At 34.6% G+C, this 13,125-nt stretch overlaps 1 protein-coding gene across 1 annotated transcript; it reads left to right on the top strand.

Annotated features, from left to right (window-relative positions):
• The first annotated feature begins 815 nt into the window (after window positions 1-815).
• On the top strand, window positions 816-11,068 carry LOC117107281 (cardioacceleratory peptide receptor-like). Its single transcript, XM_033248913.1, has 6 exons — window positions 816-952; window positions 3,106-3,241; window positions 5,359-5,465; window positions 8,200-8,293; window positions 10,147-10,263; window positions 10,893-11,068. Exons 1-6 carry the CDS (start codon window positions 866-868, stop codon window positions 11,066-11,068), a joined length of 717 nt encoding a protein of 238 aa, XP_033104804.1. The 5' UTR covers window positions 816-865.
• The last annotated feature ends 2,057 nt before the right edge of the window (window positions 11,069-13,125 follow it).

Below are 13,125 nucleotides of genomic sequence, written 5' to 3'. Positions count from 1 at the left end.
TAAATGTAACGTATAATTTAGATCATTCAGAGAGTTTAGATGACGTAATATGTATTAGTAAGAAGCGTTAATAATCCATCAATCCATCCCTCTCTGCAGATATAAACAACTTACGCCGTAGTGTAAGTCGATGTAGTCTAGGTGGTATCAATGAACCCGAACATTTTTTCTTCAAATTTCTTTACGGATTCCGACGTTCATACTATTAAGTTTTATTTTTTTCATATAGAACTGCTACTGCATATATCAAGAGTTGAACACATTTGCTTCTCCGAAGCACAATCTTAATTCTTCACAATGGATGACGTGGATAATACAACTGACTTTTTAACAACTGATATACCAACGATCACAGAAGGAGAAAGCAGAATCGTGAAACATCAGGTTGGTTGGATTGGATTGGACTTATTCGATGTAAACACCAAGGATAGCCAACGAAGTCTAGAAGAAGACTTACTTCCAGTGGGGTCCTTCTAGTGGTGATTTGGCATACACCTGGGGACAATCCTCTACTCTTTTCCGAAGAGCGTAGTGTGTTCTTTAACGTGCACATGAGCCATAAATGCACACGGAACTATAACGGCTTAAACCTCTCATCTGAAAGGCGGTGTGCTATATTGTAACTTGTGTTTCAGCCCTCCAACTGAAACACAAGTTGAGGCAGCGATGGGCGGGGAAACACAAGGAGAGGCAGCGATGGGAATTGAACCGGGGACCAAGAGATCTCCAAGCTTCAGTGCACACACAGTGGCTACCACCAGATTAGCCGACTGAGCTAAGGTGCTCTCATGTCAATATTGCATTGCCGCATATATCAAGAGTTGAACACATTTGCTTCTCCGAAGCACAATCTTAATTCTTCACAATGGATGACGTGGATAATACAACTGACTTTTTAACAACTGATATACCAACGATCACAGAAGGAGAAAGCAGAATCGTGAAACATCAGGTTGGTTGGATTGGATTGGATTTATTCGGTGTAAACACCAAGGATAGCCCACGAAAGTCTAGAAGAAGACTTACTTCCAGTGGGGTCCTTCTAGTGGTGATTGGGCAGTACACCTGGGGACAATCCTCTACTCTTTTCCGAAGAGCGTAGTTCTTTAACGTGCACATGAGCCATAAATGCACACGGAACTATAACGGCTTAAACCTCTCATCTGAAAGGCGGTGGGCTATATTGTAACTTGTGTTTCAGCCCTCCAACTGAAACACAAGGTGAGGCAGCGATGGGCGGGGAAACACAAGGAGAGGCAGCGATGGGAATTGAACCGGGGACCAAGAGATCTCCAAGGTTCAGTGCACACACAGTGGCTACCACCAGATTAGCCGACTGAGCTAAGGTGCTCTCATGTCAATATTGCATTGCCAATATAATAATAATAATAATAATAATAATAATAATAATAATAATAATAATAATAATAATAATAATAATAATAATAATAATAATAATAATAAAGACATTAGCCAATTTTCAGTAGGAAATATTTGACACCAAGTAAAGGAAGTTGGTAGTCAGACTTCAAATGTGAATTAAAATGCATCGTATCAAAAATATAAACCATGAAATTGTTCCTATCTGAACTTTGGAAATAAAATTACGTGTTCAAATCATAAAATATCAATAAGATTATACCAAAATCAAGAGAAAACATTTAGCGAGGGGCAACTGATCTTCAATTAAATAATTTAATCAGCAAACCTTCTCATTCAGCCGTAAACTTCTATTCGAATACATAGAGATAGAATGCACACTGTAATACTAGATCAATATAAACTGAAGTTCCTGTGAGGCGTGGTGCAGTGGCGTCTCTAGGATATATTCTCTGCGGGGAGTGTGGGGGGGGGGTTAAACTGTACGACAGGGTGGATTTGAGCTCGTAGGCCCGGCCTGGAGGAAGGGGTTGAGAGGGGGTTTCCCCTTCCAAATGAATTTTTTTTAAGAATAGCAACCTCGGGATGGCACCCACAGACTGACAGGCATGTATTGGCTTGGTGTTGGCCTATTTTTTATGTTTTATAGTCTAACTACCCGACGAGCTCTGTCCGACGGGGTGGGGGCTTGACTTTTCCGGTGGGTGGACATAAGCCCCCCTTTCTCCACGCTGGCGCCGCCACTGGCTTGGTGACTGGACTTCTTTTACTCTTCATAAAAATAAATTAATGGTTTTTGCAAGATTTTAAATCTACCTGAAACCGTCATCTAAATCCATGTCCAGACTATCAAATTTTAATGACAAAAATCTATCGTTGCCCATATATAGCCTAGATGTGCCTATAAATGGTCATGATGACAAGGCACGTCTTTGTTCAATAAAATGTTATAGTTTGGACAGGGCGCTACATTGTATTTTATTTCATTCTAATCAAAGTAGAAGTACTATTGAGCCTTTATTATGATTATTGTTTATTATTTCAAGGGGAAATATATGCGAACAATTGTTTGCCAGAAATAAATTTTAAAGTTGTCGCGTCGGGTCTGTGTGAGTTGAACGCAGACGCGATGGTGTGCGTCAGGGGCAGTCGCGTAGTAGAATATTAAACGTGTTTAATATTTCTCGCGACGGCTTAAGACTGTCCCCGACGATAAATCGGGTCGGGCTGCGTCGGCCGACGCTGTCTGAGTTGGCCTTAAGACAAAACGCAATGGCAAATCTTAATTTTGGTAACCTTAATCAATATCGGCCTTAGGCTATTCAACGCTATTTACAGTAACATTTATCAAGTTCTTCTATGGCTGTGTATCGATATTTTACACTCTCTCATATTCCTGCACTAATGAGAATAGAATAATAACACACTCAAATCCGTCTACATCCGGGGGACTAGAGATATGATGCGGATTCAACAAAACAAATCGGTTGGCGTATTATTTGTGAACATGATTGAGTAAGTTCTTAATGTTTACGTCGGCAAACAAAGCTGAATCCACCAACAAAATAATCTCGCATAGTCCACATAATGTTACTGTTTTTATTCCGATTAATGACTTTTGGTCTGACCCTAAATATTACATGTTCCGTAACTTAGATAAGTCAATATATAATACCGGGAATCTAACTATATAATATTCAAATAATATGCACTTGTTGTTTCAAGGATATACAATTGATTGTGCTCTGGACTCTGTTTGTATCGATTCTGATCGGCAATGGTGCGGTCTTACTCGCCCTCTATACTGTCCGACACAAGAAATCGCGGATGAATTTCTTTGTGATGAATTTAGCGTTATCTGGTGAGTAGAAACTATAATTATTTATTGTAATAAAAAATACATTTATTTTGTAAAATAAATAATCACAGCCCTCTATACGTGTAATATAGTCTGTGATATAGTTAAGAACCATTAGAAAACAGACTACAGAATTTAGTTTTATTATACAATTTCTAAAGGTTTTTTATGCTTTTTTTTCAAATTTCTATAGGATTCGTAAAACTTAGAATTTCGATAGATTTCCGATGAATTGTTTAGAAACTTTTTGAAATTTTTTTTAGTTGATAGGAATATTTAATTTAAAAAAAACCCATGATTTCTATAATCCTTAGGACATATTATGACAAAAATCCAAAATTAGGGATTGTAGCAAAATATCCCTTAAGATAGATTTAAAAATGAGAAGGAAGTCGAAGCTATTAAGTAAAGCTATTAAGTTATGGTATACTTTCGTGATTTCTTTACTGCCCAAGATGAACTGTCAGCTATAGATGATGAATAGTATTATATATGAATTTAAGCTTGCATGGAATGCTCCAATAATCCCTCTTCCAGATTCATTTTCAACATTATCACTGTCACCATCATTCTTTACGCTCCTCGTTTTCCAACATCACGCTACTCACCCCCGTTTTCCAAAATGCTCTATCAGAGCGTTTTCCAATTTGATTCTTGAATTTACATAATTTTACTTTTTTATCATTTTTTTCGCTCGTGGCCTTTTTAAACTCATTCATTTTCTTTTAGGGCTGTTTTTGTTGGAGTTACCTTAATAGGTAGTCTAACCAAAGAGCAATCAATTATTATGACATGGTCTAATCAGATGGTCATACCAGTTAAGCCTTCTTTAATTTTACGACTCAATATTTCTTGTTTTGATTTTATGAAGCACATTGCTTATTTAGCAATATACAACTGATATGTTTTTATTTTGTCATTAATGTCTAACAAAAAACATATATGGTCAGGTAACACTACTGCATTAATACTGTCTTTGCTGTTGCCATTTATGTATTTACTTAAGTGAACCCACTAAAACCAGCGATTTCCATACGGAAAGTGTGAACACAATATCCATAGTACCTTCTTCAGAATAATACTAAACCTCGATTATACATAGGCCTAATACTATCATTTATTGTAATTCACATTATTACCCCGGTAATTCGAACAAGTAATGCCCATAGAATACCTCTCACTTGGGAAGTATGCCTATTCCATGGTGCACCTTAATCACCACATGGCACTCCAACCAAGTATTAACTTATACTCCATGATTAGGACACTTAATGTGGGCAGAGGGAAAATCTAACCCCTGACCTAGCTTGAAGGGTAAAAACAGAATCGCAACAGGTGTCCCAATTGCTCCCAATATGACTTATAAGCACAATCACATCTTAATGAATTTTGTATACAATTATTGAGCCATAAGGACCAGTGGCTGATTCAAGGAGACTTGCCGGCCCGCACCCCGCTTTAATTTTTGTTCAATAAAAAATATGAAAAAATTGAGAAAAATGGAAAAATTATAATCTAGGTCTGAGATTGCCATTTCCGGCCATTTAGAGGTGTCATAATCATAAATTTTCTTACCTCAGCCCCAACCATGGTGGGGCTGAGGTGGTCTAAACTCCCTATATGCGAGACTCCCGGCCTGGACCACTTAGGACGGCGTACTATTGATAGTCAATCAGTCAATCAATCTTTATTCGTTGGCATAATCAACTATAGATATTTGACTTTCTTGCTGGTTTCTTCCCTGTAGTGCAATCTTTGATGGTCATTCCTTATTTCCGATTTACTAAAACATAATTTTTTATTAGGCCTATAACAGTAATAATAATAATTAAGGAAATCTTTATCATCAGTTGTTGAGTAGTAAATACAAGTAAATATGAGTTGTACTTTAGTTACTTACAATGAATTTCATATTACGTGGTTTCGCCTATTTGATTTGCTTCAAATGGTGTAGCCATCATCACCATCACCATCCTTATCAACATCACCACCACCACCATCATCATAAACATAATACAATCATAGTCCTACAGTACATGGGAATAAGAGGAGTACATTTTCAATTTAGTATTCAGTGGTTTAACATATTATATTATTTTAATTCATCTTAATCAACATAGATATCCTTGTTGGAATATTTGAGGTTTTGGTGCAGTTAATTCATAGAGGTTACACACGGACATGGAGGACCGGCAACATCGCTTGCAAAATCATCAAGTATTTCCAGGTATTCGAAGGTTACACTGTACCATTACGAAAATTGGCGCCCTCATAAGCTGACGTCACAATTCATATCTTAGTTGATCTATTTGTCTTATTTAAAAATTAATTTCTAGTCTGATTTCCTGTGCCAGTTGAAAACATTGCGCACTTTCATCTTTGTTATACAGATAAATGCGGGCTAAAATTAATTATATGACGTCACCTCATGAATGAGCTAGTTACAATAATTATTGCTTTTTTTTATGATTTTTTATTATAAAATTTAGTGGTGTTTGTGTTCTCATGAAGCTCCATTGCGATATAAACACAAATATATGACGAACTAGATTTGCTGATATTGGCTGGAGAATTTATAAATATTATCAATAATTGTTTTGTGACACATCGGTTTCTGTCTTCACGAGAGAGCTCTCATGGGCTTTTGAATATGAAATGGACAAACATTGAATGTCAAAAACGTTTATGCATTATAAGTAATTTACCATTAGTCCTAACTGCTCCAGAGGGAAAGACAACAACAATTATATATTTTATTTAAATATTAAAAGAATGATTCTTTCTAAATACAACGAAAGTGTTTAATCATAAAAGCTGAAAAAATCATCCTCGATGTTCTTAGACCTTTTAAATTATTCAAGCTGATCTGTATTGATTTTGTTTTTCGACATCGTGAACGCTATTCTGGTGTGTTCTATTGGTAAACCTAAAACAATAAACTCCCAGCATTTAGCAGTCATTTTTAAGTTTAACTATCATTTTTGTTTCTAAAACAACGCTTTTATAAAGTCATGTTCCTTATTTTATAGCGTCAATGTTTCAGTGCAGCCTGTCTTTGAAACCCCGGTCAATCGCGTCTTGTATTGTTAAAAGTAATAAAACATCTTGTAGCTTCGAGTGTACATGTTGATGTCAAAGGTCAAAACATATAAAAAAAAAACCATACAGTGTAGGTCTTATTTAGTGTTTGTTACCGTACATTATTTAGACTGTAATCCTGAAAGTAATAATACTGTGTAGTTAGTATTTATTTTGCCTTGAAATTCGACATAATCATATGCATTATAAACTTCAAGAAGGCTATATAGTTTTACAGAAGCTTTTTATGTGATTTTGCTAGTTTTATTTTGTTCAAGGTTACAATTGCTATGATACTATGATACGCCTCTTATCTTCTTGTGTTTAAAGTACTGAACAATTCTTCAGCTTATTTAAATTGCGCCTTTAATATTATGTATTTTTTCCTTATTCACCTTGGGAATTAGCATACGGACACAAACATGTTCCTTAGACCAAACCAATTTTTACTTTACTTAATGCCATAGCAAGGTATAAAGTAAATGAAATACGGTAATGCTTTTAAACAGCGTGTCATTCGGAACCTCTTACGTTTGTGGGGATTTGTTCACTTGTAGTTTATAGATCGACTCAAAATTACTACAACTTTAATGTTTGTTGAGGGAGGCATAATCAAGTGTGCTTCGTCATTATTGAGATTTTTTTTAATTTGTTTTAATTCATCTATGAAAGCTCTGCAATGTACAGTATCTAAATATTACTCATATCCAATATCGAAGTGAGAATAATTGTTTCGTATGTGAGTGACGTCATTTAATTCTCTGCTAGAATTTTAACTGCAAATTGTGTTATTCTGTCTTATTTTACTGCTTTATACATTTATTTTATAAAATGGTATATTCATTATTATGTTAATAATCAGAATTCACTATGAACAATTTATAGTCAATTTATTTATAGTCAGTCCTGGAGGTAATATTACCGTATGTAGATATTCCATCGTTATTTGTTATGATTCTTTAGTTATTTGGAGTGGGATGAGAAGATAGGATATGTAAGATAAGATACGAAAATACAAAAAAAAAAGGGAAAAAAATCTTTCTCACTGGATAGAACAAATTAAGAGTTCTAATCATCAAATATTATATAATGTGCATTTACAAAATATTTCATAGTTACATTAGTGGCGAACACCACAAATAAAAACCAGAAAACTACCAAAACACACACATCGAAATTGAAATTATAACCTAAATGTGCACACATGAAACAGATAACATCATTACAAAATTGCCAAAAATCATAAAACTAATTATTTGCAAAAACTCTAAGACAATCATAGAATCAAATTTTGTGCGAAGCATTTGCAACAAATGAGAATTTACTTTTTAATGCAGCAGCGAATGGCGCCCTCAATCATCCCGGCATGTTTCATCTACTGTACAGTATGCGGTGGTGAAACTTTAAAATCCTCAAAACCCCTCAAATACTTAATATAAAATATAAAATTACTCGTTTAAAAGAATAAATACATAAATTTCCAATAAGACACATCATTATGTTTTTAAAATTTCTACACTCTAGCAAAAATATGTAAGAAGCTGATTGTAAATGTAATTTCGGTATTTGATTTCACGTAGTCGATTGTTTATTTGCATGCTCTTTTGTTATTGATTATTTTCTTTTTTCTTTCTTGTCCCGTCTAAACATTAAGGAAATTAAGGAAAATTAATTATCAAAATATTTTCAATTACTGCCCTGAAAAAAAAAACAAGCATGAAATATAAATATTAGAATAAAAAAATAAATATAAAAAGATAATGAAAGTTAAAAAGCAAAAAAAACCCCACTTCATTCTTGTCAATTGCAATGACTGCATCATGAATTTGAAAAATATTTATTACTAAACTCTATTGTTGTCTCTTCCTTGCTATCTATGATAGGCCGGATCTGTGGCTACTTCATCGTTTCAACTGGTCGCACTAAGTGTGGATAGGTATCAAGCAATTATATATCCTATGAACTTTTCCGGAAGAAGTAAGTGACTAACAATAAGCTGGAAATACCTGTATATAAGAAACTTCTTCCCCCCACGAATTCTGTCATAATCATGACATGGCATTATTAATATTGTTTTGTAAGTCATAAAATTGATTGATTGATTGATTGATTGATTGACTGACTGTGAAAAGGTTAATGAAATGGGAAACTATAAGCATAATATTTTTAAAATTCCATTATTTAAATGGAAGAAATTACAATACCCTATTAATATCTGTTTATTTGAATGTTTCAATATGTAACGTGTTGAAGTTTTGTATGTGAAATACTTAAAATGAATACAGAAAAACTAAGCAGTCACTCCTTTAAATCGCCGAATCCTTTGGCGACGCTGATTGGTCACTTGAATCAAGAAGCGTTCCCGATTGCGTTGGGTACAGCTGCTACGATTGCAAGGATTGCAGTGAAAAAAAATGTAGGCACTGTGTAGCGATTCTATGGAAGCCAGGCTTTATTATTGATTGATTGGGAATCGAATTGCGATTCCCAATCAATCAATAATAATCCCAATGCGAGATTGATTGCGATTCGAATGGCCGAGCGATTAGCAGGGGCGCCGCAAGCTATAGCCATACTATCGGCGCTGGTTCGAACGGCACTCCCGCCTATGGTTCTGGTGGTAGAACAAATCTTCTCGGATAAGGACTATAAACCGTAGGCCCAGTGTATACAGTGGCTCGTGTGCACTATAAAGAACCCAGTACATCCTTCGAAGGGGGATACCCCGGTGTACTGGAACAGACAGCCCCTGGGTTGACGACGAGAGTTGCTGTTGCCGGGTTACCAGGTAGCACATGACAGGAACCTTAGGGGTGAAGAAAGTAATTGATCGAGTCCCTAGTCCACATATCAAGTGCCCTGAGAATCTTACATTTGATGGATACTGTATGTGCGCTATATAAATAAAACTACACTATTCATCATACAAGATGTGTATAAGAGACAGGGTTTGAACGAAGTTCAAGGTTAATTAAAACAAATAGTTGTTTAATGTCCCACGTAAGGGACTTGTGATATATTACAGTAATTATTTTTTTTTTTTAATTTGAGCTCATGGCTTTTCTGACTGTGTCAACTGTAGACCACAATTGTTAAAATTTACACGATGCTGGATTTATAAGCAAGCAATTAGCTAATAGATGATTATAGCCAATACGGAGGTTATTTACCAAAAATTACAAGTAAAAGAAATGTATGAAAACTACAAATTTTAATAGGAAGTAAATCATAACCTTGCAAAGGATTTTCAGTGATTTACAGTTCTGTTGTTCTGTTTACGAAATTGGAAATTACGAATTGAATTGAAAGAAAAATAAATTGAAAAATAACAAGTTAATTTAAAGATAGTTTAACATTTTGTTAAATTACGTAGATAATTACAACGCTGATGCACAGGCGACTTATGTGTAGCGAAGACGCTTGACTCTGTTATCAACAAGTATTGAAAGATAAATTAGGTGATGTAAATAATAATCAAATGTGAATAATACAGATTCAGATTCGTTTTACTTGTCCTTGCGGAAATCCATTTGAAAAAAAAAACCCATACATTTCCTTACTTCATATTAAACATATAGTAAGAACCAAGTTGAGATTCATATCATTTGTATTAATAACTGAAAATACATGGTAAATGTGAGAGTTGTAAAGAATATGTTCGAGCTGGCATTACAATTTTATTAACTAGATACAGTATTGCCTTTTAATTGTTTTGTATTGATGTTTTTCTCGAGATACATAAAATATTTCGACGTTCTGATTTTTTTTTCAACTTTAGTTATAGAAATGAACGGGTTTTTAATTTTCGTTTTTTCAATATTTTTCTTTAGAAGGAAATTATGACAATTTAAAGACTGATGAAAGTCGTTCGCATCGTGCAAGCTCCAGAGGTCTTATTCCCAAGGCCAAGATTAAAACTATTTACATAACATTGAGTATTGTAATAGGTAAGTTATTTTTTTCATTCATGTATATATAAAGCCCTGAGCTCCGTTGGATTGATCAAATGAACCAAACATTTATTTACTCTTCGCTATTACAAATTGCTGACATCGTAAATATTGATAGATTAACTTAGGAAAATAGGTAAATAATTAATATCGACGTCTAATGCTAATGGGTACAATAATTACCAACCATCCAATAATAATAATAATAACGCGCTAGTGCATATTTTTTAATAGCTGCCATTTTAGGTATTATTATTCCAAGTCACTGGATCAAACACATACGAAACGCATGTCACCCCTCTGGGTAGCACCATCCCATAAAGAGCTGCTAGAATCAGCCCTCTCGGTATTGGATTCTATCGAGTACCCACTTTTAGGCCCTACTCCTAGGTGGGAAAGGGATAATGTTAATAATTTTCTTTCCTATTGACAAAAGCGTTCAGCGAGAGTCTCGAAATGTCGAATATCAATCGCTGCGCCAAAATGATCCCCACCTCCAAATCGGTTTCTGAATGACTTGGTACTCACGACATTTTATTATGTCAGTGTAAATGAATGAAGCCTATTTGAAATAATTCTTATATAGCATGCAATATAAATCATTTCGAAATATATCTTTTTAATAGCTTTCGTTGTGTGCTGGAGTCCGTTTTGCTTCTACTATTTATTGACGGGTTTCGATGTGATTGGACACCATGCCAAAGCGGCAGCAGTTATCGCTAATTTGCCAGCAATAAACAGCGCTGTCAACCCACTAATCTATGGAATATTCAGTACCAATTTATGCAGGGAGTTGAAGTAAGTATGCATGAACATAACAGGGACAAACTTAGCCACCGTCTTTAAAATGTGTTTCCTTTTTTGTCAAAATACCAATGAAAGCATGTGCATTTCATTATCCAATCGGAAGATTTATGTTCGAATCTAATGCTGCGTTCCAGTACACCTGGACCCCATTATCGTCCGACGAACGACTAAAAATTAAAAAAATAATAATAATTTGTCTATCTAAATAACGCTATTTTGATTGGCAATCCCAAATATTGTGGTCTAAAAGCACATTTAGGACCGAATTAAGCCATAAAAACTCTCCCCATAAACCTAACAGGGATATTTTATTCCGTGTCGTCGACCCCTCCGCCGGACACGTCGGAACCCTTATCGGCACATTTCTGGCGCCACCGCTGGGGCCCCCACGTCGGGGAGAAAATCCACAATTCGTCAGGGAGGGAAAAAAAATATTAGTAGGCTTTCTACATTATTAGTAGGCTCTTGTCATATTGTTTTGGGGCTTCGCCACCTGGAACACTTTCGAGAGATTTTGAGCGACGCCCGACCACTTTTTTCCGTCGGGGACATTGGCCACCCCGTCGAGAACATCGGACCCCCCGTCGGGAAAATCCTGGCGGCACTCCTGCAGTGCACCCGTGATCAACGTGAATACAACCCGTAAAAAACGGTATACAGTAATAACAATATGACATGCGTTCCAATGTAAATGAAAATGCGCATGCTCAAATATTGTTACACGTACACTAAATTCAGATGCTCGATAAATTCATAATGTGCGGTCTGGTAATTTCATTCCTACTCACTAAATTTACGAACCATATGTATTTTATAATATTTAATCAACCTATATTGGTTTAAAAGTGTAAAATACATTTGGAAATTTTTTTTTATTGCATTAATGTATATAGACCTATACCGGAAGGCGTCATGCTATTTGTGCATTAAACAAAACATCTGAATTCAGTATAGGCTTTAAATGAGTTTTCATGACATCATATTCAAAATGTTGCTTTAAAATTCCTACTTAAGGTTTCTGCAGTCGTTTACAACATTTCCAAACCAAAATTTAATAATCCAATCAATTGTGTCTTTGTATCATGTAATAAAAATAGATTTGTGCATTGTTTCAGCCATTTTTTCAAGATTATGAATTATGTCTTTCTATATCTCAATAAACTATATACGTTTCTATACGATTCCATTAGCATAGATATCCGTGACATCGGATCAAGTTAAAAGATGGTTTCTGAATAACATTGTTTTCTGGATTTAATTTGAATTTTTTTCAACATGCCGTTTATCAACATTTTCTATTTTTTGGTTTCCACCTCTCGGATGACGAGCTTATTATTTTCTAAAATTTGCCATCATCACCAACATTATCATGATAATCATTCGTAATTGTCATTATCCTTAATATTATTACTAGACATTACCTTACTAAATTTCGAATCAACATGATTAAATCGAATTGAATCGAGAATAAATTTAAGTTATTCTTTAACATTGATTTCGTAATTGTCATTATCTTAAATATTATTACTAGACATAACCTTACTAAACTTTCGAATCAACCTGATTAAATCGAATTGAATCGAGAATAAATTTAAGTTATTTTTTAACATTGTTTTCTTGGGCAAAAGTAATTCATTAAATACTTAATGGAGATGAACAAAGTGGCCTCTCTGATTAAAGGACTTAGGGAATGACTTAAACCCAGGAGCCTGGAATTTTTAGCCAGCATCTTAAATATGCCACTCTCTGTGTGAGAAATTACAATAATTACTTTATGCATTTTAATAAGTTATTAGCGTATAATTGGAAAAACAAGAAATATTGTCTTTACCAATTAACAAAAGCAAAATATTACCGTTTCCATATGAATAGACCTTTAAATTGGCTGGTTATCAAATTACGGCTTTTTAATAGTAAGGAAACTATAAATTAGCGTAAACTATTTTGCTTCTATCCAGGGAACAGGTAATTTAACTGTTCCCTGCTTCTATCTGTGAAGATTCAATATTTTAATTGTATTTTTGTTTAAAATTTAAATTACAGACAGCTTAT

The sequence above is a fragment of the Anneissia japonica genome, unplaced genomic scaffold (genome assembly GCF_011630105.1).
Source record: "Anneissia japonica isolate Jap-2015-1 unplaced genomic scaffold, ASM1163010v1 scaffold211_len1577895_cov191, whole genome shotgun sequence".
In the NCBI taxonomy this organism is placed as follows: domain Eukaryota; kingdom Metazoa; phylum Echinodermata; class Crinoidea; order Comatulida; family Comatulidae; genus Anneissia; species Anneissia japonica.
This window is presented reverse-complemented; position numbering and strand designations above follow the sequence as displayed.

What these genes read in the sequence shown, in the direction of transcription:
- LOC117107281 (XM_033248913.1), top strand. Translation starts at nt 866, where the DNA reads ATGGATGACGTGGATAATACAACTGACTTTTTAACAACTGATATACCA. An exon ending in AAATCATCAAGTATTTCCAG is followed by an intron (nt 5,466 to 8,199) that starts GTATTCGAAGGT and finishes TATCTATGATAG; the next exon opens with GCCGGATCTGTGGCTACTTC. An exon ending in TATGAACTTTTCCGGAAGAA is followed by an intron (nt 8,294 to 10,146) that starts GTAAGTGACTAA and finishes ATTTTTCTTTAG; the next exon opens with AAGGAAATTATGACAATTTA.